This window comes from Salminus brasiliensis, chromosome 2 (genome assembly GCF_030463535.1).
Source record: "Salminus brasiliensis chromosome 2, fSalBra1.hap2, whole genome shotgun sequence".
Classification (NCBI taxonomy): Eukaryota; Metazoa; Chordata; class Actinopteri; order Characiformes; family Bryconidae; genus Salminus; species Salminus brasiliensis.
This window is the reverse complement of record NC_132879.1, coordinates 10,920,665-10,947,362: the sequence shown is the minus strand read 5'-3', so window position 1 is coordinate 10,947,362 and position 26,698 is coordinate 10,920,665. Positions and strand designations below refer to the sequence as shown.

The 26,698-nt window shown below is 40.7% G+C and overlaps 2 protein-coding genes across 4 annotated transcripts in view; both read left to right on the top strand.

Annotated features, from left to right (window-relative positions):
* The first annotated feature begins 4,523 nt into the window (after positions 1-4,523).
* On the top strand, positions 4,524-8,305 carry LOC140550362 (UPF0461 protein C5orf24 homolog). 2 transcript variants are annotated; one of them, XM_072674323.1, is made up of 2 exons: positions 4,524-4,745; positions 6,520-8,305. In XM_072674323.1, exon 2 carries the CDS (start codon positions 6,523-6,525, stop codon positions 7,123-7,125), a length of 603 nt encoding a protein of 200 aa, XP_072530424.1. In that variant the 5' UTR covers positions 4,524-4,745; positions 6,520-6,522; the 3' UTR covers positions 7,126-8,305. The 2 variants fall into 2 exon arrangements, with proteins under 2 accessions (XP_072530424.1, XP_072530423.1); XM_072674322.1 differs by having other exon boundaries at positions 4,524-4,917.
* A 197-nt stretch (positions 8,306-8,502) lies between these two features.
* Positions 8,503-26,698, top strand: part of nsd1a (nuclear receptor binding SET domain protein 1a) — a 31,358-nt gene continuing 13,162 nt past the window's right edge. The window contains exons 1-15 of one of the 2 annotated variants that reach the window (XM_072674320.1): positions 8,503-8,625; positions 9,847-10,003; positions 12,557-13,443; positions 18,104-18,245; positions 18,522-18,694; positions 18,808-20,647; positions 22,362-22,474; positions 22,625-22,856; positions 22,954-23,045; positions 23,780-23,833; positions 23,943-23,991; positions 24,094-24,254; positions 24,480-24,602; positions 25,162-25,285; positions 26,228-26,428. In XM_072674320.1, the coding sequence (XP_072530421.1) occupies positions 12,574-13,443; positions 18,104-18,245; positions 18,522-18,694; positions 18,808-20,647; positions 22,362-22,474; positions 22,625-22,856; positions 22,954-23,045; positions 23,780-23,833; positions 23,943-23,991; positions 24,094-24,254; positions 24,480-24,602; positions 25,162-25,285; positions 26,228-26,428 (4,174 nt within the window). In that variant the 5' untranslated portion in view covers positions 8,503-8,625; positions 9,847-10,003; positions 12,557-12,573. Of the gene's footprint in view, positions 8,626-9,457; positions 10,004-12,556; positions 13,444-18,103; positions 18,246-18,521; positions 18,695-18,807; positions 20,648-22,361; positions 22,475-22,624; positions 22,857-22,953; positions 23,046-23,779; positions 23,834-23,942; positions 23,992-24,093; positions 24,255-24,479; positions 24,603-25,161; positions 25,286-26,227; positions 26,429-26,698 lie in introns of those variants that run through there. The other variant, XM_072674319.1, reaches the window with a different exon arrangement.

Below are 26,698 nucleotides of genomic sequence, written 5' to 3'. Positions count from 1 at the left end.
TATGATATATCCATAGATCTACATACTACATACTATATCTACATATTGTACACGTTTACCCACCAACTGAAAATATATGTATGACTTTATATTATATATATAAATATATATCATACATATATCATACATATATTTTCAGTATAATATATATAATATATGTATGAATTAATGTATGATATATCCATAGATCTACATACTACATACTATATCTACATATTGTACACGTTTACCCACCAACTGAAAATATATGTATGACTTTATATTATATATATAAATATATATCATACATATATCATACATATATTTTCAGTATAATATATATAATATATGTATGACTTAATGTATGATATATCCATAGATCTACATACTACATACTATATCTACATAGTGTATACGTTTACCCACCAAATGAAAATATATGTATGACTTTATATTATATATATAAATATATATCATACATATATCATACATATATTTTCAGTATAATATATATAATATATGTATGACTTAATGTATGATATATCCATAGATCTACATACTACATACTATATCTACATAGTGTATACGTTTACCCACCAACTGAAAATATATGTATGACTTTATATTATATATATATAAATATATATCATACATATATCATACATATATTTTCAGTATAATATATATAATATATGTATGACTTAATGTATGATATATCCATAGATCTACATACTACATACTATATCTACATAGTGTATACGTTTACCCACCAACTGTAATATATGTATGACTTTATATTATATATATAAATATATATCATACATATAGCATACATATATTTTCAGTATAATATATATAATATATGTATGACTTCATGTATGATATATCCATAGATCTACATACTACATACTATATCTACATAGTGTATACGTTTACCCACCAACTGAAAATATATGTATGACTTTATATTATATATATAAATATATATCATACATATATCATACATATATTTTCAGTATAATATATATAATATATGTATGACTTAATGTATGATATATCCATAGATCTACATACTACATACTATATCTACATATTGTACACGTTTACCCACCAACTGAAAATATATGTATGACTTTATATTATATATATATAAATATATATCATACATATATCATATATCATACATATATTTTCAATATAATATATATAATATATGTATGACTTAATGTATGATATATCCATAGATCTACATACTACATACTATATCTACATAGTGTATACGTTTACCCACCAACTGAAAATATATGTATGACTTTATATTATATATATAAATATATATCATACATATATCATACATATATTTTCAGTATAATATATATAATATATGTATGACTTAATGTATGATATATCCATAGATCTACATACTACATACTATATCTACATATTGTACACGTTTACCCACCAACTGAAAATATATGTATGACTTTATATTATATATATATAAATATATATCATACATATATCATATATCATACATATATTTTCAATATAATATATATAATATATGTATGACTTAATGTATGATATATCCATAGATCTACATACTACATACTATATCTACATAGTGTATACGTTTACCCACCAACTGAAAATATATGTATGACTTTATATTATATATATAAATATATATCATACATATATCATACATATATTTTCAGTATAATATATATAATATATGTATGACTTAATGTATGATATATCCATAGATCTACATACTACATACTATATCTACATATTGTACATGTTTACCCACCAACTGAAAATATATGTATGACTTTATATTATATATATATAAATATATATCATACATATATCATATATCATACATATATTTTCAATATAATATATATAATATATGTATGACTTAATGTATGATATATCCATAGATCTACATACTACATACTATATCTACATAGTGTATACGTTTACCCACCAACTGAAAATATATGTATGACTTTATATTATATATATAAATATATATCATACATATATCATACATATATTTTCAGTATAATATATATAATATATGTATGACTTAATGTATGATATATCCATAGATCTACATACTACATACTATATCTACATATTGTACACGTTTACCCACCAACTGAAAATATATGTATGACTTTATATTATATATATATAAATATATATCATACATATATCATATATCATACATATATTTTCAATATAATATATATAATATATGTATGACTTAATGTATGATATATCCATAGATCTACATACTACATACTATATCTACATAGTGTATACGTTTACCCACCAACTGAAAATATATGTATGACTTTATATTATATATATAAATATATATCATACATATATCATACATATATTTTCAGTATAATATATATAATATATGTATGACTTAATGTATGATATATCCATAGATCTACATACTACATACTATATCTACATATTGTACATGTTTACCCACCAACTGAAAATATATGTATGACTTTATATTATATATATATAAATATATATCATACATATATCATATATCATACATATATTTTCAATATAATATATATAATATATGTATGACTTAATGTATGATATATCCATAGATCTACATACTACATACTATATCTACATAGTGTATACGTTTACCCACCAACTGAAAATATATGTATGACTTTATATTATATATATAAATATATATCATACATATATCATACATATATTTTCAGTATAATATATATAATATATGTATGACTTAATGTATGATATATCCATAGATCTACATACTACATACTATATCTACATAGTGTATACGTTTACCCACCAACTGAAAATATATGTATGACTTTATATTATATATATAAATATATATCATACATATATCATACATATATTTTCAGTATAATATATATAATATATGTATGAATTAATGTATGATATATCCATAGATCTACATACTACATACTATATCTACATATTGTACACGTTTACCCACCAACTGAAAATATATGTATGACTTTATATTATATATATAAATATATATCATACATATATCATACATATATTTTCAGTATAATATATATAATATATGTATGAATTAATGTATGATATATCCATAGATCTACATACTACATACTATATCTACATATTGTACACGTTTACCCACCAACTGAAAATATATGTATGACTTTATATTATATATATAAATATATATCATACATATATCATACATATATTTTCAGTATAATATATATAATATATGTATGACTTAATGTATGATATATCCATAGATCTACATACTACATACTATATCTACATAGTGTATACGTTTACCCACCAAATGAAAATATATGTATGACTTTATATTATATATATAAATATATATCATACATATATCATACATATATTTTCAGTATAATATATATAATATATGTATGACTTAATGTATGATATATCCATAGATCTACATACTACATACTATATCTACATAGTGTATACGTTTACCCACCAACTGAAAATATATGTATGACTTTATATTATATATATATAAATATATATCATACATATATCATACATATATTTTCAGTATAATATATATAATATATGTATGACTTAATGTATGATATATCCATAGATCTACATACTACATACTATATCTACATAGTGTATACGTTTACCCACCAACTGTAATATATGTATGACTTTATATTATATATATAAATATATATCATACATATAGCATACATATATTTTCAGTATAATATATATAATATATGTATGACTTCATGTATGATATATCCATAGATCTACATACTACATACTATATCTACATATTGTACACGTTTACCCACCAACTGAAAATATATGTATGACTTTGCCTACCGACTTATTACTTATATATGATATATATATATATATATTATACATGTGTCTTAATGTATGATATATCCATAGATCTACATACTACATACTATATCTACATAGTGTATACGTTTACCCACCAACTGAAAATATATGTATGACTTTATATTATATTTATAAATATATATCATACATATATTTTCAGTATAATATATATAATATATGTATGACTTAATGTATGATATATCCATAGATCTACATACTACATACTATATCTACATAGTGTATACGTTTACCCACCAACTATAATATATGTATGACTTTACCTACCGACTTATTACTTATATATATATATATATATATATATATATATATATATATATATTTATATTATACATGTGTCCAATATATGATGCTTACATGTATGTATACAGTGCATATGCGAATGTATGTTGAAATATTTGTATATATATTCATATTTGCATATATATATACATAAATATAAATATATATATATGTTTAAATACAGAATATACAGTGTGGTGTATGTTTACTGTACATATGACAGCACACCGCGGAGCAGTGTGATTTCCTCTCAGCCCCCCGCGCATGCGCACTCCGCCGCCCTCCAATATTGTACATTTTTTGGAGTGAAAATGGCTGCCCTACAGATTTAAGCCTCACCTCTCCAGGAACAGAAATCTCCTCCTCGGGCCACCATAACTGCATCCTGCTGCTCAGAAGCGGTCCTCGGCCCTCCCGGATGGCCGTATTTCGCGATTAATAGAGTTGTGGTTTGGTTTCAGGGATGGAAGATCTCTCTGTTTCACAGTTAACCCTTCACATGCCGAGAGCCCAATGAGGTAAAGTAGCGTCTTTATCCGGCGCTGTGCTCGTCTCTAGCGCCATATTTCTTAAATCCACCGAGCAATTTCGCTCTTAGCTGCCCTGTTGTTGGTGTGTGTGGAGGCAAGTGATGGCTAAAGTCTTTGCGCGGAGCTAGAAATGGAGAAAAACACACAGCGATGCGTTTGGGTAGGAAACCTTCGTCGTTCTTTGTACGTTTGTGTGTGTGTGTGTGTGTGGCAAGTGCATTATGTGTATGTATGTGTGTGTGTGTGTATGTGCTTTAACTTGGGGCTCAGTGTGGCCCGCTGCTGCTCCTGCTCCTGCTGCTGCTGCTGCTGCTGCTGCTGGAAGATCAACCATGGCCCCAGTTTGCAGCTACAGCGGTGTCCTCCCTGTCTATGAATGCACCCCCGTATGAATGCACCCCCCCTGGCCTCTACTGCTCCTACAAGCAAAAACCAGGCAGGCATGCATGCAAAGGCTTGACCTCTTGAAGGATTGAACCAGTGTATGTAGCCAATGATGGTACACAGGAGGCAGAAGTCATCACTGAATGCTATAATGAAGCTTTGTATGGCCAAAAGTATCCAGACACCCCTCAAAATAGTGACTCTGGGGACTTATTCGGGCCTCTTAAATATTTGAGATTATTTTCTGACTAATTTCATTCAACCACTGGGATGTAAACAACAGCATGTGAGTGGGTTGGTATGCAGTGGGTCGTTGTACAGATGTTTAGAGACAGGAGGAGTAGGATAGGGGGCTGGGGTGGAGAGGGGGGGTGGGGGGTGGTTGGGGTCAGGGAGATGGGGGTCATGTTCTTTACAGCACTGCAAAGTATCCCCTTTATTTACCATCCGAAATGACAGGTGAATGTACATGAGTGGTTTGAGTTTTATATGTAAGACTGGGGTTAGATGTCCCAGCCTGGAAAGCACACTACAGTACAACAGCAGCAGCAGCAGCAGCAGCAACAACAAGAGCACTTCGGTTGGACTCCTAACGCTGTAATTTCTCCTAATTTCTTCGAATTCAACCACCGAGATGTAAACAAAGCCATCCAGAGTGGTCTGGTGTGAAATGGTCTTTGTACAGGCAGGAGGAACAGGGGAGGAACATGTGAGGTGATTGAAATCAGGGCTTACAGTATCTACAACCCAAATATAGCCATTTTATTCACCATCCAAGTTTTTGCAGTGTAGTGTTAATAGCAAAATAGTGGTACATCATGCGGTACATTATTAGATATGAAGAATGTAGTGTAGTGGGCGCCAACACACCCACCCCATAGCAGAGTGGTGTTCATTTCCCAGGCCTGGTAAGTACACCACACTACACCAAAAAAAGTAAGACTTCTTAACCATTTATTAAACAGAGGTCCTCTTTAAGAGGGAACAGGTGTCCATCTGATCACACACAGCTTATATAATCTCCAGAGAAAGATATTGACAATAGAATAGGAGCAATATCTCTGGAGCGATTTAGCTCCATCCAATACTCGTAAGTAAGTTTAGTAGAAGTGGCATGACTCGCAACTCATCATCCAACAGCAGCACCGGTCCTCACTGATGCTCTTGTGAGGCTGAATGCAGTCAGATCCTTCTCACAGCATGTTCCAACCTGTAAAATCATCCCAGAAGACTACAGGGTGTTCCTGCAGTGAAAGGGGGACAAGCCCCCTATTCGCTCCCTTGCTTTCAGAAGAAATGTCTACAAACATTCATCTACAAAACTCCTAACATTGTGTAATGCCTGTCTGACGTTATTGTAATTTTCTTCCCCTTGCAGAAAATGATGCATCAGGTAGCCGGCAACAGTAACGACTACGGCTTGGGCGGCCTAGCCGAAGATGGCCAGCACCCGAGCAGCCATTTCGAGTTGTGCACCTCGCAGTCCAGCAAGTTCTACCCATCCGCGCCACCTCCACCTCTGCAGCTGCCGCTTCCCAACCTGCCCCCCTTGCCTCAGAGCATGATCAAGCCTATGTCCTGCCAGATGCAGGACGCCCAGAACGACTTTCACCCCCAGCCGGTGCGGATGAGAGCCGTCGAAGCTCCAGAAGGATCCAAGAAAAAGAAAGGACTTGGCAAGACCGGGAGACGGGGTAGGCCCGCGGGCACCACCAAATCCGCCGGGTATCGGACGAGCACCGGCCGACCCCCGGGCACCACCAGGGCCGCCGGGTTCAAAACCAGCCCAGGCAGGCCTTTGGGCACCACCAAAGCTGCTGGCTACAAGGTCAGCCCAGGCAGACCTCCAGGCAGCATCAAAACGTTGGCAAAGCTCAACAAACTGGACTATAGTGCCTGCAACGGAGCACCGTTCCCTTACTCCCTCATGCAGAAGCGGGGCCTGTGCGAGGCCACGGTCAAAGAGAAAAACGCTAGCGAATGAGGGCTTTTCTATTTATTCCCGAGGGTGAAAGGGTGCATGTCCGAAATCACTATGAATCGGCATCCACAACAAGGCTTGCAAAGACTCATGCAAGGTTGGGGGGGGAGACAAACAAACAAACAAGCAAGCAAGCAAACAAACAAACAAACAAACAAACAAAAATAATAATAATTGAATTTTGATACCTAGGCTTAACACTTACTATGTGTTACATTGTTATGATCATTTTGCGTATCTATATCCAAAGATCATTATCACTCTATCTCAGTCTTAAAGGAGCAATAAGTAGTTTTTTTTTCCTCCCTTCATTAAAATGTAATAAATGTTCAGAAAAATGTAAATTTACTTGATGTTAGTATGTGTGAACTGCAGTATACCTTTCTTTTCTACTCACATTTCCAGTGTCATGACGTGTGACTGGCAGAGAGTCAGTAGCGTGATTGAGAATCTGCTCCCAAATGAAATGCTGCTTATTGCTCCTTTAAACCTTATTATCCTGCTGTACAGATGTGCATGAAGGTAGTCTTGTGAAATAATAAAAATAAAAAAAAATACAGTATCTAAACTGATATTATATTAGACTTTTTGGCCGAATAGTCTTCACTCGAGTGAACGTTTTGAGGAAAGAAAAATGCTTTTTGTGTTGTTTTTAATCTTTGTTACTTCACTTTTGATAATGTGACTGCTAGGGACAAGGTCTTTTGCTGTTCTGTAGAACATCTGATCTGATCTGATCTGATTCTGATTTTAAAATCCTAACCACAGGCACAATTATACCTTCTTTTTCTCTGCTGTGTATGTGAATATGCTATGCTTGTATTGCCCTTGGTATGATCTCACTTTTATTTGTTTTTATGACAAATGTGGTGCCCTTTTGTTTCCAGATAGTGTTGAGTAATTTTGAATAATCTCACTTTATTTAGGGGGGTGTGGGGGCATCATCAGTGAAATGCTTCAACACCTATTTTGTAAGTGTAACTGTGTGTCCATAGCTTAGTATAACCCATAGTGTTCTGCTTTCCCACAAGGATATCTGTTGGTCAAAATCTGCAATGCAATGTCGCATCAGGTTGGTTCATTATTATTTTATTTTATTTTTTGACTAATGGACAAAACTAGTGTTGTGTGAGCAAATACATTCAGTCTGATACAAATAAATAAATAAATAAATAAACAAGTATCACTCCAAAGCAATGGTACTTGCCTGGAAACCCCTGTTAAATGGATCCTGACATCTCTTTCAGCTAATTGCAGTATATGTGGTAGCCTGAGAGCCCAGGATGATTATCAATCAATACAAAGGTGTTTGTGTGTGTGTGTGAGTGAGTGAGTGAAAGAGAGTGAGAGAGAGAAGGAGGTATTCCCTGTTAGTGCAAAGCACTGAGAGCATTGAATGATTTCTAGAAATACTCCAGCAGTGGTGTTTTGGGTCCAGTCTGACTCAACCAGCCCTATAGGCAACGCAAAGGACAGATTAGGAGGGGGGAAAAAAACAACAAGGTAACTAATCGACTCTCATTCAACTGCTCCACTCAGTTAAATAACATAAAGGCTAATTATTCATCTCCAGGTCTCTTTCAGAAAGGCCGCTTTGGACAGCAGGCTGAAGTTGGCTGCTTGCTTTGAACTTTCCCGGTCCACCTTAAAACTCACAGAGGGTACAATAGGGACGTCTGTGCACGCGCCAATAGGCTACCACTGCGGTATTTAAGGTGGACCGGCCAACTCACTTTCTCTTTGGTCAGATGGCTTAAATTTGATATAAACACACAGACACGCATATAAACCACACAAGTAATCGCAATATCGTCTCAGATGAACCCCTGTTCTCAGAAACCGAGCTGTTTTGCTGCTGTTCTTCTTGTTCCCAGGCTACATAGCTATTTTAGCCTAGGCCACCATGCAGTTAGCTAAGCCTCCGCAGGGTCCACGGTCCTGGTCGGTAAAGCCGTGGCCTAGTTCAGTGGAGCCAGCAAGAACGATAAAAGCCTAAAAATACGAAAAGGTGACCTTTTAAGCGTGTGTTTCGTGCACAACGTGGTTGTCCCCGTGTGTCTGGGGGTGCCTGCGCCCTGGCTGGCTGGCGGCGGTGTAAAATGGAGGAAGTCAGCTAGCCTAACGCTCGCCTTTGTTTAGGACGAGGAAACAAATGGCCGATGGGCTCCAAAAACGCTCCGTCCTTCGCCCTTAACGCCTCAGACGCACTCGTGTGTTGTTTAGGGGGGTGCTGTGCGGTGTCCCGGGTCGATGTGACACTTGTTTTTTGCCGTAGATGACAGCAAAGGGGGTGAGCGAGTGGGGATTGTGTCGGTTGGGAAGTCGTGAAGGGGCCCGGTGTATAGGCTTAGAGGACTGGGGGTTGGGTATCGGCTCGGCTCTCTCTCTCCCTCTCTCTCTCTCTACCTCTCTCTCTCTCTCTCTCCGTGTGTGTGTCGATCGGTCTCTCTCGCTCTTCACAGCGCCCACACACACACACACACTCTCTCTCTCACACACTCGGCCACCAGGGCTTGCTTTAACATGGCCAGGGCAGCAGCAGCAGCAGAAGCCAGCAGTGTAATGTCTGCCCGCTCTTTGGATGCACTGAGGCTGGCACAGAGCTAGATGAGTCCAGCTGTGGGAGGCGAGCCGGTGTGTGTTTTTTTTTTTTTAAAGTCATTTTTAAGGGACTGAATGAATTGGTGTCTTTTTTTTTTCTTCTTCCTTTCTTTCCCCAAGCAGACGATGAGGCGATAGTGTGAGAGAGGGAAGGATGAGTGCTCAGGCCGGGCCTAAGCACAGATCTCCCGCTGGCCTTTCACAAATCGACAAAAAGTGGCTCGACGTGTCCCAATCTGAGAGGACGGCCGACGGGTTTGTTGTGACCGAGCCGTAAATGGTAAGATTCCGGCTAGCTATTCCTGCTAGCGTCGTGTTTTTTTTGGTGTTTTGGGGTTCATACTTCGACATGTCTTGGGTTTTTGTGTGCATCTGTGTGTACGAGGGTCTGCATGTGCACTAGCTCCCTGCTTTTGCCCACTTGGCTCGTTAGTCCACGCTCATAGCCTCTCTCTCAGACACCCAGCAACACTCACTGACCATGGCCTGCGTTATTGTGGTCGGTTTCTGGCTATATATTTGATTTGACGTTTGCTCAGAGCCTTGCATTTAAGTGTATATCCATCTATTCAGGCTCCTGACACCTTAAACCATGAGATAATACCCTCCATATCTTATTTTATCTATTAAATATGTGTTAAGACCTGGTCTGGTGTGTTTACTACTATTACTACTACTACTACTGCTGCTGCTGCTGCTGCTGCTACTGCTGCCACTAGTAGTAGTACTAGTAGTTAGCACTACATGTCATACATGTGTGCACCCACCAAGCCAAGTAGCTGGTGTGTGTAACCTACTTGGCAAAATACAGATTTTGATTCCTACTAGGATGAAGATAACGCACAGCTTCGGTGTGTTTCTGTGTGTGTGTGTGTGTGCATGCATGTCTGTGACTGGGGCCTGGCTTTGAGTCCCCGGTTTGGAGCTGTCTTTGTCTGCCCTGATGGCTTTCCTTGAAACGATGGCCTAACTAAGCCGGTAGCCTCCGAACAACATGTGCATGGCTGTAAGCCGGTGAAAGTGAAGCAGGATTTGATCTTCGGGGTGGGTTTGTTGTGTATAGTCATCAGACTGGCGTTATAGGCCAAGTGCAGGAGCTCGCATGGCCTGAATTTGGCCGTACGTAGGTGGGCAGTGCAGAATACACAAATAGTAAACAAACAAGGCAGGAGTGCGCAGAAGTTTCGGGCACCTTAGCACATGATTTAAAAGCAATGAGAGTGTTTTTACTGTGAGAATCTGCAGATCACACTAGAACAGATGCAGGTGAACATAATTTAATATCATTTCTGATTTAGAAATTGGTCTGGAGAACACAGCTTGGTTCCATGTTTCTCCTGGACGCCTCCAGACAACCTGGACCTGTTCAATCCCATCAGCCACTCACCTGATTTACCATCGTTATGCACTGATTTACCTAACCAGGTGTTGAAGGAGAACTCAGAATAATACTAGACTCCATGAGGAGAGCTTCGGAGATGAGCTTCGGAGATGTTTTAATGAAAGCCACGACTTTCTGTATGAATTTTATTTGTATATATTTTAAGATTAGTCTCCCCAGAGCTTTTTAATCGAATGTACAGGTGCCTAAAGCGTTTGCACAGTACCGTATAGTCCAGCACATGTTTGGTGACCCTCACACACAGCTAGTAATGCTTACACCTAACTGCCGCGTTGATTCAGGTGTGTTTCAGCTGGAAAAACACTCCGCTGTGCTGGAAGGTTATTGGTCCTCCGTTCTTGTGGTTGGACACCACAGCCTGCAGGTTCAGCTCATTGAATGGGTGCTGTAGGTGGGCCTTTCGGTCAACACCCATGATTATGAGGTTTGAGTAAGTGGTACTAATTCAGATGAGTTCAGATTTGTTGTTATACTGTAATAGCATAGTGAAAATGCTTTCTCAACGTTTTTACCTGCACAGCATGCATGGTACACAGACACACACACACATACACACACACACACACAGTGCTGGATGTCAACAGTGTGGACAAATGCTGGCAGTGGCAGGCTTGTTTATGTGCTTGTATTGTAGTATTGGGGAGTTTAAAGCAGTTCATATAGACAAACTGTGCTTTTTTTCCAGAACAATGAGAATATGGTATAGTCACAGCAGTACACACACAGTACTCGATAGACAGTACCATCAAGACAATGGTAGTCTGAGTCTGAGGGCCCTGAAAACATGTCGTTGCTGTCACTCAAAAAGCTTTCACTTTTTGGCAAAATGTAAATCTGGAAGTTGTGCTTTACCTTGACAAATAGACCAATAGAAAAGTCTTTTTAGGTCTTTTTCCTTGTCCAGGAAAGTTTGGAGGACATTTTGGAGATGCAATAAAAATCCAAACACACAAATTAATATTACATTTTAATTTCATCGTGTGTGTGTGTGTGTGTGTGTTAGCGTAACCATTTCCAAAGCTTTCCTCAAAGAAGGTCAATATTTCCAGGTCTCACACACATCACAGTACCTAGTTCATCTAATCAGTCCTTCAGTACAGTAAATCAGGCGAGCTGCTGCTGGTGGAACTGAACGAATCCATACAGTGTCTGGAGTTCACAGAGAAGATCAGCACCCAAACCTGTGGTGTTCTTGCTGCGCTTCTCCAACCATCCATCTATCCAGTCATCCATCTTCTTATCCACTTCTTCAGGGTCATGAGGGTGTTCGTAGCCTCTCTGGAATACCTCCTGAACAGGGCGCCAGTCCATCGCAGCTCCTATAACTGACCTCAATAACTTCCCTGACCAACATTCTTGTGGTCTCGCTGCTAATACCGTCATATTTTATCATAATATTTTAATGAATTGTTTTGTGTGTGTTTCTGGCAGGACGGAGCCATGACAACATGAATCAGTCATACAAAGTGGCTGCCAGGGATGGCCCGGGAAGTCTTCCTGACCCACAGGACCCACAGGCCCACGATAGCCGCGTCGCTTCCTGTGGGCTCCACCACAGTGCTGCGAAACGGCAGGCGGACCAGCCGCCGGCCGTGCGGCTACAGAACTCCGTCTGCAAGCACTCGTCGCTGTACTACACTCAGAGAGAGTCCACGTCCAGCTACAGTCCACTCAGGAGGCTCCAGGACTTGACCAGCATGGTCAACAGGCCTGACTTGAGTCTGCAGGACAAGGACTTTCATGGGCGCGGCAAAGCACACGTCGTGGGCTCCGAGTTTGGCCTCGGCCTGGTCCGCTCTCCCTTGTCCCATGGACACAGTGCGGACGAGGGTCCATACCGGAGTGTCCAGGATCTGGACAAAAACGGCTTCTCCCCAGTCAGCTCCGACAGCCTGGAGCACTTCTCGCCCATTCCCAATGGATTCCTGCATTTCGAATCAAGTCTGTTTGACAGCGGGGACAGTAAAGACGACCGAGAGGTGGATGAGGAGGACGAGGAGGATGAAGAGGAGGTGGTGTTCAGTCCTTCGTCCAAAAAATGCCAGAAAAGAGACTTTGCGAATGCAAAAGGGCTAGACCTGAGCTCCAACTCCAACCGACACGAACCCTTTCACCCACTTCCTAAAAACGCGTCACGTCCGGAACCCACAGCCAGCACCCCTCCGCTGCCCGTGGAGGTTATGCTGGAGGATTTTGACAGTATGGACGACTGCTCGGATAGTGACTGTGACCTGCCCAGCACTGAGAACTGTGCGTCCATGTTCAATACCAGCCTGTCTCGAAGGCCAAGCTCGCCCAGTGGCACCCTCTCCAGTCCTGTAAGCCCCTTTTTTGTATTGTTATTTTTTACACACATCCTTTACAATAAGGGGCGCTGCTTTACTCACTCTGGTTTTTATACACACACACTCACACACACAAAATGTAACTCTGCAAGGCTTATTTATTAGCTGATTAGTTGAATCAGGTGTATTTAAACAGGGAAAACACTAAAACTGGCATAGTAACCAGAGTACAGAGAAAATATTATATTTGTCACATTACTGCGTATGAGGACACATACAATGACTAGCAGGATAACTGTCTGGTCACATAAAATGATAAGATAATAATAAATTCTAGAATATAAAGGGTAAAAAGGTGAAGTAAATGAATAATACAGAGGTAATACGATGAACAAATTAGAAAATAAAAATATATAGGAATAACACACACTCACACCATCGCTGTCCTGCCGGGATCTCCATTTTTTATGTTTTTGACATAATATGAACTGGCAGTTGTTCTTTAGATTGTATTAAATGTTGACAAATGAACCAATAGAAATGCTCCAAAATTAGGCTGGACTATATGGTAAAAATACTATATCACAATATTTAAAGACTTTTTTCGCAATACACAATGTTTATCACAATACATGTAAATCACAGAATAAAACCTCAGTAGTGACAGATTCTTATAAACTACTATTCAGATCCTCTCCTGTACTGAATACAGTGATTTATATTCATCTGCTGCACTTCATCTAATTACACCAGTCTAATTACACTGTTAGTAATGAAACCTGCAGCTGATCAGTGTTTAATAAGCACTAACAGGATCCTCCATATGCTTAGAAAAGCATATTATCATAACAAAATGTATCACAATACAATAAAATATTGTGATATTGCCCAGCTCTACTCTTATTCCATTGAAATATGAAATATAAATAAGTGTGTGTGTATATATACCCTCACTAGTTATAGGGTTAGATTTACCTGTAAAGAGCTGTGCCCACAGTGTTTCACAATGCAGCCAGACTTCCTCAGGACAACAAGAGCTGGGATATCACATTAGCTATGCCTCCATCTACTTTCTGCGTCATATAACATAAAAATGTACCGTTTCTTATGAAGAGGTTTCAGAGGGCCAAATATAGAACCTGGTGGGACCCTACAAAATATGCTAAACCACACATTTTGCATTAGGACCTGTTTTAGAATTAATAAGTGAACAATGAACATGGGCTTCAAGAACCTTCACGTTGCTTCACTAAAGGTTTAGTTTGTCAATTTAAAGACGCTTTATTATTGTATAGAGCTGTTTGGCAGCTCTTAATTTCAGAAAGGCAGCAGCCCTTTCTGGCCCCCTGTTCCTCTGTAAGGGGCATGAGAAGTGGTCGTGTTCTTTTTAAACAGCCTCTGGTCTTCTCTCTGGTCCAGCTCTGCATCTCCACTGTGCAGGTGCAGATTTGTTTCTGCTTTCTGCTTGTTTCTCTTCATCACATTATGTACTACACAATCAAATTTTGTGCCCGTTTTTATGTGCACTATTTAGTGGGCTTGTGTGCAGTTTGGGAAGCAGCCTCTGGGTAATCTGGTCACATGGCACTATATTTATGTGTAAATACACATTGTTTCCAGAAATAACCTTTCCAGTGCAGGTCTTCACAACATTTCTATTATCTACAAACCTTTAATCTGTAATCTTACAGACCATTTCTGTTTTCATAGCTCAATTGACAAACTTTCTGTAGCATTAAAACCTTTGGATGCAAACGTAGCTGTTGGAGATCCTGTGGTGTGAACTTGTGTGATTTGTAGGAGTGCTCTATGGATGTAACAGTGCATCGAAAAAAGAAAAAAAAAACATGATACCGCAGCACTGTCAAAAAAAGATGTCCAGTTATTTATAAAATTTGATGCGTAAGTAGTCTCCAAACACTAAACGTAGCAAATAACCAGTCCCAACAAAACTCCACTTGTCTACCATCTCTCCTCATGCCTCCCGGCTCTAGGCTCGTTAGTAGGTTTTTAGTATACACGCATAGGTAAGGAGATACATGCATGATAATCAACAATCAGCATCATTATTATGTTACCGCCTAGCAACACCATAGCAACCACCTGAGATACCATAGCAACACCATTGCAAACACCTGGGATATGAGATATATATATATATATATATATGTATGTGTATGTATATATAATGTATGTGTATGTACTGAGCATATTGTACATATAGTCAGTGCACTCTTCGTTACGGAAAGTGTAATCAATGCTGTTTAATTAGATGGCATGCAGCAGACAGAATGCAGAATACAAATCACTGTACTCAGTATATAAGAATACTGCAATAGCATAGAAAAATATCACAAATTATCATGTATCATAATATCGTCTTTAAATATTGTGATGTGATATATCTTTAGCATATCACCCAGCCCTACTACTGAACTCCTGATGCATTATGATGCATTATGATATCGTGATACACAGTATGCTTTCCTAAGCATGTCGGGGATATGGTCAGTGCTTAAAGAACACTGATCAACTGCAGGTTTCACTACAAATAGTGTAATAAGTGCTGTTAAACCGGATGAAGTGCAGCAGATGTTGAGGAAAAATCACTGTACTCTGTATGGGGGAGTATCTGAATAGGAGTTTTTAAGATAAATATCACATATTGTGAAAAATGTGTGTCTAAATATTGTCATACGATATTTTTACCATATCGCCCAGCCCTACCACCTTGTCTGATATTTTATACCAGAAGTCACTGCATTAACTTTACATGAAGGTGAATTGCACACTGTACTGGAAGATGCGTGTCCAGCTTGTAAATATAAGGTAGATCCTAATATAATCAGTGTTCTGACAAAAATATTATTTTCAGCTCTGTTTATATGCACACATTTGAGTCCACACTTCAAGCTCAGAGTGTAGAGAGGTAAAACCTTTTCCGGTTAGTCACCAGAACGCAAAGAAAATCCCACTGATGCATATGAATCATATCACTCATTTGCAATCACTCATTTCACTCATCTCACTTCTGGCAGTAATGAATAACGTGTCGTTACAGTAATTCAACCGAATTGCTTACATAGACTTGGACTGACCGTACACACATTTTTTTACTGCTGTCCGTCTGTGTAAGGTACCGCCGTTGTTTAGGTTAGGTAAGGTAAGGCAGAAATCTGACCCTGAGGAATGCAAACGAGGTCACATTAATATGACCTCTTCTACACATGAAAAACAAAACTATTCTCCATGTGGAGGCTGCTACCATGTGGAGCTGTCACCAGGGAGAGTACCCATGACGTAGAGCCTGTAGTTCAGAGAGTGAGTAAGAGGTCAACAAACCAACCAAAAAAAAAACATCTGATGAAAGCTATTATCACAGCTTATAATGATTATTGTGATTCATGGTGTTTTGGCTGAGGCTCTTATGCGGTGTGACTTGGATTTCCTCATCAGACTCCTGTTACACGGGTAGGAGAATGTAGAGTTAGGAGTCTTGCCCAATAACTCTTTAGACTTGTTGGTGTGGTGTGGTATGCTTGCCCAGTCAGGGAAATGTGAATGTTAAACACAGCAAAAAGATGTTTGGTCAAGATTAGCATGATTCTGCTTCCCTACTTGCAGGTGTTTCTGCATTGTGGCAATTTCTTATTTTCATAGCTCTGAAACTCAAATAAACACCAGTAAACCGGTAAACACTGTTCTTTCAAGCTGATTGTATCTTATTTGGGATAAGATAAAAAATGACGACCTATAAAAAGTGGAACACTATAAATTTCAGGATTTATAGCAATCTTTCGAAGATTAAGTCAGAGTTGGCATCGGCAAATACATGAAAATCTAGTATTGGTATGTTATTGGTGCATCCCTACTAATTACTAGTTCACCCTGTTACTCAATGGTCAGGACCCCACTGGACCACCACAGAGCAGGTATTATTTGGGTGGTGGGTCATTCTCAGCACCGCAGTCACACTGACATTGGTGGAGTGTTAAAACGCCTCAGCATCACTGCTGAACCGAGAACAGTCCACCAACCAATTCTAACCGATTGTAAGGGCCTGTGACTGACAGGGGCCCAGCGTGATATCTTTAATGGGCCGCAGAATCTCTGGCAGTGCCCCTGGTGAGTGGACACAGGGCTTAAAAACAGCACTGCAGGGAGTTTATCCACCTTTGCCACAGTTACCGCCTCTACTCTTCATGGAAGGCCTTAATGTTGAGACATTGCTTTGATTTGATTGCATTCAGCCACAGTGAGAGCTTCAGCTAAGTCAGGTACTGATGTTAGATGATTGATTCTGCCACTCCAAATCATCCCAGAGGTATGGGATGGAGCTGCCTCAGTCTGGAAAGCTCCACAGCTCAATGCTTGGGGGTTTTTATACCCCTTCACCCAGCTCTTGGCAATGGGCAGGGTGACCTTGGGTTCATGTGTGGCTGCTTTAGAGCGTCCTGTTGTATTGGCAATACTTCTCAGTGGAGATTGCATCAATGGTTGATTTGTTTTAATGAGGGTAGTGCATCATTCAAGCATCCAGTGGTCACTTCTAGCTGTGTAACATTTAAAAAGTCGGACATTAGCAGTCCAATTCTGCACCAGCAACCCACTCACTGAGTTTTTTTTTTTGCCTAACTAGACAAGCAAAGACATTTGATGTAATATAAAATGATGTATGTGTTTTTTATTTCAGTGTAACAGCCCGAAGAAGAAGCCTCTCCCTGGAGTGAAGTATGCAGTTGGAGATGTTGTGTGGGCAAAGTTTAACCGAAGGCCCTGGTGGCCCTGCCGGGTGTCTATAGAGCCCCTGAGTGAGAGCCACACCAGGATGAAAGGTTACTGCAGATCAACTCTTCCTAGTCTGTGATATTGCATACATTTCTATTCAGGTTTAGCCCTTGTTTAAGCTCCAACTGTAATGGCATAAAGTGAGTCGCATTAGCTCTGGGCGCACTGTTTCGAAACGTAACAAAATGACTAATTTGCCTTTTCGAATAATTTGTTTACATAAAGTAAATCCTGTCTGTTTAAATATGTTTAGATAACCTGAGATTAAGTAACAGCTGAGTTTAGAACAGTCAGTCTTAGTTTAATGTCATGGGATCTTTCAGAGCCCAGTCGCAGGCCATGCCGTCTGTATTTTGTCCGGACGTTTGGGGAGATCGTGGACCAAGCATGGGTTTCAGGGAAAGCCACGTACCCTTTTGAAGGAGGCCATCAGTTTGAGAAACTTCCAGTGCTCAGAAGGCGAGGCAGACAACGGGATAAGAGTTACAAATACACGGTAATAATTGATCTGATCCATTTGTGAACCCCAAAATATAAAGTCATTGCAAAAAAAAAAAAAAATTAAACGTCTGAAGTGATTAAGACCTGATTTCTTTGCCTTTGATGCAGGTTCCAAAACGTTTGATGCCCCAATGGAAAGCCGGTGTGCAGGAGGCAGAGGCAGCTCTGCCGGTGCCTCTCAGCAATAAGCGTCCACCTACCTCTGTCAGAGAGGTGCACACCCCTGTTATGGAGGAGAGGACACCTACCCCTCCAGCTTGCTCTGCCATCCCTCGTCTGCCCTCACCCAGTCCAGTTTTCTCCAATGGACATGACCTTCCCATGCCCAGCTCGCCCAAAGCCAAAGAGGTAAGGAAAAAGAAGTTGTCGACGAAGAAGAAAAACTGCTCACTGTTGAAAAGCCCTATCAAAATGAAAGACGGATTGTTCTCCAAACTGATGTCGAGCCCCACGGCAGACATCCCTAAACCGCCTGCAAGCAATTTGGAATCAGACACCGGGGATTGTCCATATTTGGACATCGATTCAGTTCCAAGGATACTCTGTCCAAAACGTTCGGACGAGGTACCGGAAGCAGGGCTGGAGAAAGAGTCCATCTCTGAACCCAAGGTAGCGTGCGAGAAACGTTCGAGAAAGAAAACGAAAAAAGTCCAGAGGGTGGAGAAAGCAACTGCATCGGCCTCGAAACGCTTACCGAACAGAAAGACTACAAACTGCAAGCGATTAGGAAGCACGTCCCCTAGCTTGTCGGATGGGATGTTTGAGATGCACTCTTTCTACTTGCCAGCGAGCTGTGGGCTCATGTCCAGGGCCCTTGCAGCCTCTGAAGAACCTGAAAACAAAGACGGTCCCAGTTCTAGCCATGAATCCCCATCTTCACCTTCTGCAAATGATCATGATTCGTTTTCTCCCATCACGGACATACAGGAGAGCACAGACCAGCACTGGCAGGTGAAAACGGATGCTTTAGAGGACCCTACGCACCCGGCCTTCTCTGATCACTGTGGGAGCTCTCCAAACCCCACTCTCTTGAAGCTGACCAGAGTTCGGTCAGACAAGGCCCGTGCCCAAAACGGAGCTCATTCAAATGATGAAGAGCCCAAGTCTGAACCTTTGGACTCTGTGGTCAGCCTAGTCAAAATGGAGAAAGACGCTATCGTTTCCTGCTCCTCATCCTCCTCTTTTGCCCCCTCTCCTTCTACTTCACCTATGGAGGCCTCATTCCAGGATGCCCAGGAGCTGTCGTTTAAGTCACTGGTGAAGGAGGAGCATGTCTCGGATGAGCCCCCACTGCGCGCCGACTCCAACTACAAGTTCAGTACTTTTCTCATGCTGCTGAAGGACCTGCACGACAGCCGGGAGAAAGAGGGGAGACCGCTGACGCTTCCTCCAGCCTCACCCTCAGAGCTCATCAAGCAGGAGCCCTCAACGATCCTCGCGCCACCCCCGGAGTCCTCCACGACGCCAGACGACAGGGCTGACGAGAAGGACCAGGCGACATCCCCGGTTCAGAATGGACCACAAGGGAAGCCGTCCATCTGCGGCTCCAAGCAGAGCAAACCCAAAACGAAGTCTGCAGGGAAAAAGGAGGCTCAAAAAGAAGGTGGAAGCAACATGCTTTCTCAGGTTTTGGACTCCAGCAAACCACTTAAGACGCAAAACTCACCTGAAGCACTTGAAGCAAAAGCGGCTGTACCGGAGGAGCTTTCGAACTGCCACGTTGAGGCTGCCCCCGAGATTGGCAGTAGGGGCATCGTCTCTACCGTGGCACCAAAGAAGCGCTGGCAGACGTTTGAGGCTGAGGCTGAAAAGAGCTCCAAGCCAAAGAGCAATCAGGGCAGCGTGCTGGAACAGGATGGGGTCAGGCTACCCTCCAAGCTCAATGGAGTATTTGAGGAGAGCGTCAAGAGCCCCCAGTTCAGTGCTATGGAGAAGAAAGACGTCTCTGGTGAGTGTAATGTTTGTATTAGCTTAAAAGATCATACTTCTGTTCTACATAAATGATTTGAGGAGCCTGGCTTATCAAGCATGCAGGTTTAAGTGTTGCGTTTGTTTTAGTGGCATCCTGGATTTCCCAGCAGTTTAAGCTGAAGTAAGATGCTATGATAAAGGTTTTTCCCTAAGTTCTTAAGGGGTGGGGATGTTGTATATCTCTTGAAAATCTCTTCTTAGGTCAGATATTCAATTATTCCATGCTCTGATGAGTCCTTATTCATTACAGCACTCAATAGGTTAGAAGCCACCTGGATACCACCTGCTCTGGGTTAATACATCTGGGACCTGTTTCACAAAGCAAGGGGTTTGAACTGACCCTGGATTTTGTGTGAGACAATGTTAGATGATCTATGTAGAACAGGGGTGCACATCTGTACAAACTTGCACCAGAGTATGTTTGACACGTAGCATAGGTTCTGCATCAGGGGAGCACAATTCCAGCCCCAGAGTGCCTGTCTTCAGGAAAGTTTGGTACTCAAACACACCCACTGTACCTGGCAATTAACTGATTGGTGGAATCAGGTGTTTTTGAGTTGGGCAACTATCAAACTTTGCTGAAGACCGGCCCTTCAGGACTGGAGTTGGGCAGCTCTGATGTAGAACCTATGCTACTTATCTAACTTGTTTTGGGGGAAGTTTGAGATTTTGGGTCATATGGGGTCAGTTATAGGGTCAGGGTCCAGCTTCTGCCCAATCAGGGATGATCTTATGATGGAAATATTGCTTTTCAGCAGAGCAAGAAAATCATAGTACATGGAGATAAACACTCGGAAGTCTGTTATTACTTCACTGTGCACTAATTAGGTGGCAGTGGCTTCAGCCTTGCTTTCAGCTCCACATGCCTCAAATGATGAGAATCTACACCCAAGTGAGCAGAGAACGTTGTTCTACACCATTGTAAGACAAGTTTAGTGAATCTGAAATAAAAGAGAACACACTCTAAAGTGAATGTAAGACCCCGAGTGTTATTCTCTGCTGTCTGTTTCACTTAGGACGTCTTAGGAGCCGAGATGTAGGTCTTATGAAATATAGTGTCTTTGTTTGTTTGTTTGTTTATTTTTTGCATTTAATTAATTAAATTAAGCAATTTTATTAACCAACATACACTTAAAAAGTAAAGGTGCTTCAAATGATTCAAATAAAACGATCAAACCGTTACATGGTTACATTGTATGGACAAAAGTATTGGGACATCTGCTCAATCACTGTTTCTTCCGAAATCAAGGCTATTAATGAAGAGTCTATCCTGCTTTTGTTGGAGTAACTGTCGCAACTGTCCAGGGAAGGCTTTCTACTAGATTATAGAGGAGCATTGCTGCAGGAATTGGATTGCATTTAAAAGACTAGGGCATTAGGTGGCATTAAGCATGGTGCCATGAACTGTGTATCTGCTCCAGAGAGTCCTATTCTATTGGCAGTACTTCTCTACAGAGACTAGACCAGCCGTGTGTTTGTGTGCATTTGCACATCTGTGTCAGCAATGGATGCAACTTAAAGTAGCTAAATGCATTAATTGGAAGGGGTGTCCACAAACATTTGGACATATAGTTTAGTTTGGTTGAAAAGAGCTGCGAGGTCATTTATGACCCTCTAACAGTAGCACATGACGGAGCCATATGGACATGCTGTTTATTTAATTTTTTTTATTGTCCTGCTGTGAATCTTAGAGAGCAAAAGGCTTCGAAAACCGAGTAAGAGGCTGATCGAGTGTGGTGAGGAGTATGAGCAGATGTTTTCTCCAAAGAAGAAAATGAAGAAAACCCTGGAGTCCTCTAAAACAGTATGTGTCTCTATCCATCATAAAGCAGCTGTTATTTAAGACCGCAAAACCATCCTTCTGTGCTGTTCGTAACTCGTAAAGGAGGGTTTTCTGAATGAACAGTTTAGGCTGCTTTGACGCACACTGATGGCATCTTGCACTTCCTTGCAGGGCGCTCCGATTCATAACACTAATTTTGACCAGCAGTCTTTAGAACCTCAGATGGCTGACTGTGCGAGCTCAGCAGTGGATCAGCAGTCTGAAGATTCAATGACAGAACCGTCTCAGCATCTGCAACAGCAGCCTGCTTCAAATGAGCCAGATAACACCCCTTCCTCACCTCCCTTATCAACCCCTTACAAAGCTCCCACACCAGAAGCAGAACTGCCGGAGAAGAAAGCTGGTGAGTGCTGGGCTTTTATGTCCTTATGTGCGCTTTGCTTGGTTTTGTGGCACGTATCACGTCCCCTGCTGTTTGTAACTGGGACTCGATCTTGCAGCATCTTCAGAAAGGAAAAAAGCAAGGAAGCCCACCCATAAAGTACAGGAGAGTGCCATCGAGGAGGATAAACTCAGGATCCCTAAAAAGAAGGTGAAACACTGGTCATCTTATCTTTCCTATCTCACAAACAGTATTAACCAGTCGGGTTGAATGGTTTCCGAAAGGGCTGCTCGGTTAGTGTGTCAGTATTAATATTTTAACCTGATGACACTTTGGAGGAAGATGAATGATGTAGATTAATTAACCAATCAAGACAAGACAAAACGACCATATTCACCATTTGTGTGGGCCTTGCTCAAGGCCCTAACAGTGGCAGTTTTCCGAGCCCGGGTATCAAACCCACAACCCTGTCATCAGTAGCCTGGAATCGACAGTAGTAAACAATAGCAATAGTTTCCAGTAGAGACAACTAAACTACTGTTACCATAGCGATGCCAAGAATTTTACTACAATTCCCACAATACCAGCTTAAGGATCAGTGCGTCAATATTAATATTTTAACCTGATGCATCATTTTTATTTATTATCATGTCCTTAACTTATAGCGTGCCATGTGTTCTGTATGATTGTGTGTACCGAACAATGATGTCCTTTATTAATATTAACACAGCTAGCTAGTTGTTTTGGTTTTGCCAGACCAATCAACAATCTCTAACTACATGTATTTTATCACATCATCCAAATGTAATAGTTACACACTATTTTTGGTCAAATATCTGTATATCATGACCACCATTGCTGGCCGAGCTGTACCACTATGCCCCACTCGAAGCCCATAGTTTGAAACTTGATTCTCATGATGTTTTCTTTTTCTGCTGAATTAGGAGTTTAAGCATCAGGGTAATTGGCCAGAGGAATCCAATGACAAAGATCCTCAGGTAGTAGTCATGGAAAGTCTTATTTCATATAATTTTTAAGCTGAAAGGGTTATACTGGCGCTTTGAGAACTCACCCCAGCCTTTTTTATTTTATTTTGTTAAATCGTAGAAAAATGAAGTGCCTGGAACCACTCTGTCCAGCCCACCTTCTGTGGCAGGTAATTGACACATTTGATTGATACCGTTTAATCAGTAATCAGTTGTAGTGTAGGTTTGTTGCACTGTCTAACTTTTTGGGTCTTAATGTGACATGTCTAAAGGTGTTGCCCCTGGACCACGTAATGCACAGACACCCTCTTCGAATCAGCCTGTAACGCCCAGCGTGCCCCGGAGCCGTGAGACAAGGCATAGCCGCACTCCAGCTGAGCCCAAAACAGCAGAGCAGAGCCAGCCTGAAAGCTTGGGACCATTAAACACAGAGGTCAGTAACGTCCAGCAACCGTAAAGGCCTGGATGCTACTATAGCACTATTTAATCATGTTGTTGTTGTTGATTCACCAATGCATTTAAAACATCCTGTAATCACAGTAGAAAAACTTGAGAACAATTGAGAATAGAAATGGTTGTCATGTGACTGTATGAAATATGATGAAAGAGAGAGCGAGAGATCTGTCAGATAACAAAACTGTTTCACTTCCCCGTCCAGGCTGCACTGAATGAGGGGCTACTCTCGGCCAGAGACTTGTTGACTACTGATACAGGGCTGTCCAACGGCAGAAAACTGTCAGAGAAAGGAGGAGCTGCCTCACTAAAAGAGAACGTTTGTCAGGTACGTGGTCTTTAGATCAGTTCTAGACATCTGTTTGATCCCTGGCTAATGAGCCGTGTTTGGTGGATTAACCCTCTGGCGTCTAAGGGCATTCTTCATCTTCTTATATTCGCCTTTAAAGGCACTTGCTTATAAGATAATACCCATATGTTTTGTATGAAAATGTGCAGAATAATCTCAGCTCTCTCTGTAATGAGATCCCTTATGAGCTAGAGCGCTGTGTGAAGACCCTAAACCTAAAAAAAAAAAATAGGCAATAGGCAAAAGATGAGTTTCTGAGTGTCTTATTGGTCAGTTTACACAAAACATAGATGAACACACGAATCCACCAGTTCACAGCAGAGACAAGTATCTCGACTCGTCTTCACAGTCTAGTAACACCAAATGTGAGTCACGTTTGACCTGGCAATACGCAATGGAAGCCACGGGCTCTACAGATTTAGGAAATGTTTAAGCCGTATTTCTGCGCTGTGTTCTCACAAATATCAATAAAACAAGGAGAAACTGCTTTAACAATAAAAAGTATATGCCTATATCTAAAACTGTGTCTCTTCTTCAGGTGTGTGAGAATACAGGTGAGCTGCTGCTGTGTGAGGGACATTGCTGTGGAGCGTTTCATCTACAGTGTATCGGCCTCAGCGAGACGCCCAGAGGACGTTTCGTTTGCAAGGAGTGCAAGACTGGTAAGCTTGCTCCCGCTCTTCCTTAAGTGTGAAAGGTTGTGGTCCCTGGAGAGCACTGTATGTAACATTTTTGTTAAGAAAGACCCCCCCCCCCCCAAATACTGATGTGAACTGAAGTACCTTCATTTTTATCTTACTTATTTACTTGTACAGTACATTGGAATACCTTCTCCTTGCATGTCTCAGTTGGGGTCAAAGCACTGGCTCAGCCATGTTCCAGCACCACTTGAGCAGAAAAACCAACAGGGCCAACAGTGGCACATGCTTTTTTTTCCCACTTTCAGTGACAGTTCTGTGTCTCTCAGCTTGTCAACAAACGCACATGTACATCTGCCCATAAGGGGGCACTCAAAGCGTGAGTTGTAGTTGCAGCCCCTTTAGGATGCTGTGAATACAACTCACCTGTAGGGGGAGCCCAGGGGCAAAAAATACTAATTCTTGCATACTGCTGCTTTAAAAAAAAATAAAGGTAAAGGTGCACGTATTTGTCTGTCAAATGTGTCCCCTGCATTTCACCCATCTGTGGTGTTGAACACACACACAAACACACACACACTGAACTAAGGTGCGGTTAACACACACACACACACCTAGAGCCGTGGGCAGCCAACTCCAGCATCCAGGGAGCAGAGAGGGTGAAGGGCCTTGCTCAGGGGCCCCAACAGTGGCAGCTTGCCGAGCCCGGGTATCGAACCCACAACCCTGGCATCAATAGCCTGGAGCTCTAACTGTGGAGCCACCACTGCACCACTGATAATGATGAGCTTCTGAATAGTTGACGGTTATGTTTAGACTACTCAAATCCTCTCACAGCTAACATCACATCACACACTGTGACCATATATCCAATTCTAATCATTACTCACAGGATCAGTGCTACCTTTATTATGATCACCATTGCAGGAGTGTAACCTCTGTGTTTGTGTGTATGCTCTCTCCAAGGTGTGCACACATGTTTTGTGTGCAAGCAGTCTGGAGAGGACGTCAGGCGGTGTATGGTCCCGGTGTGTGGGAAGTTTTATCATGCAGAGTGTATTCTGAAACATGCCCCCACGGTCCCTCAGAACAGAGGCTTCCGCTGCTCGCTGCACGTCTGCCTGGCCTGCTACATCACCAACCCCAACAACCCCTCCATCTCCAAGGGTGAGAGAGAAGCCTTCTGTGTAGCATGGGACGAGCAATGGGACATTTTTACATTACATAGTACATAGTTAAATAAGCAAAGGGGTTCGAATGAACACAGTGATGGAAGAGACAGTGGCCAAAAAGCAAATACTATGAAATAATTAAGCATTATTTATTTATTTATTTATTTTTTAAATAAGAACAGCTCGGGTTTTTGATTGGCTTGGAAATCATTATTTTAAGTATTTTATCTATTCATGTGGTTATTTTTGTGAAGTGTAGGATTAG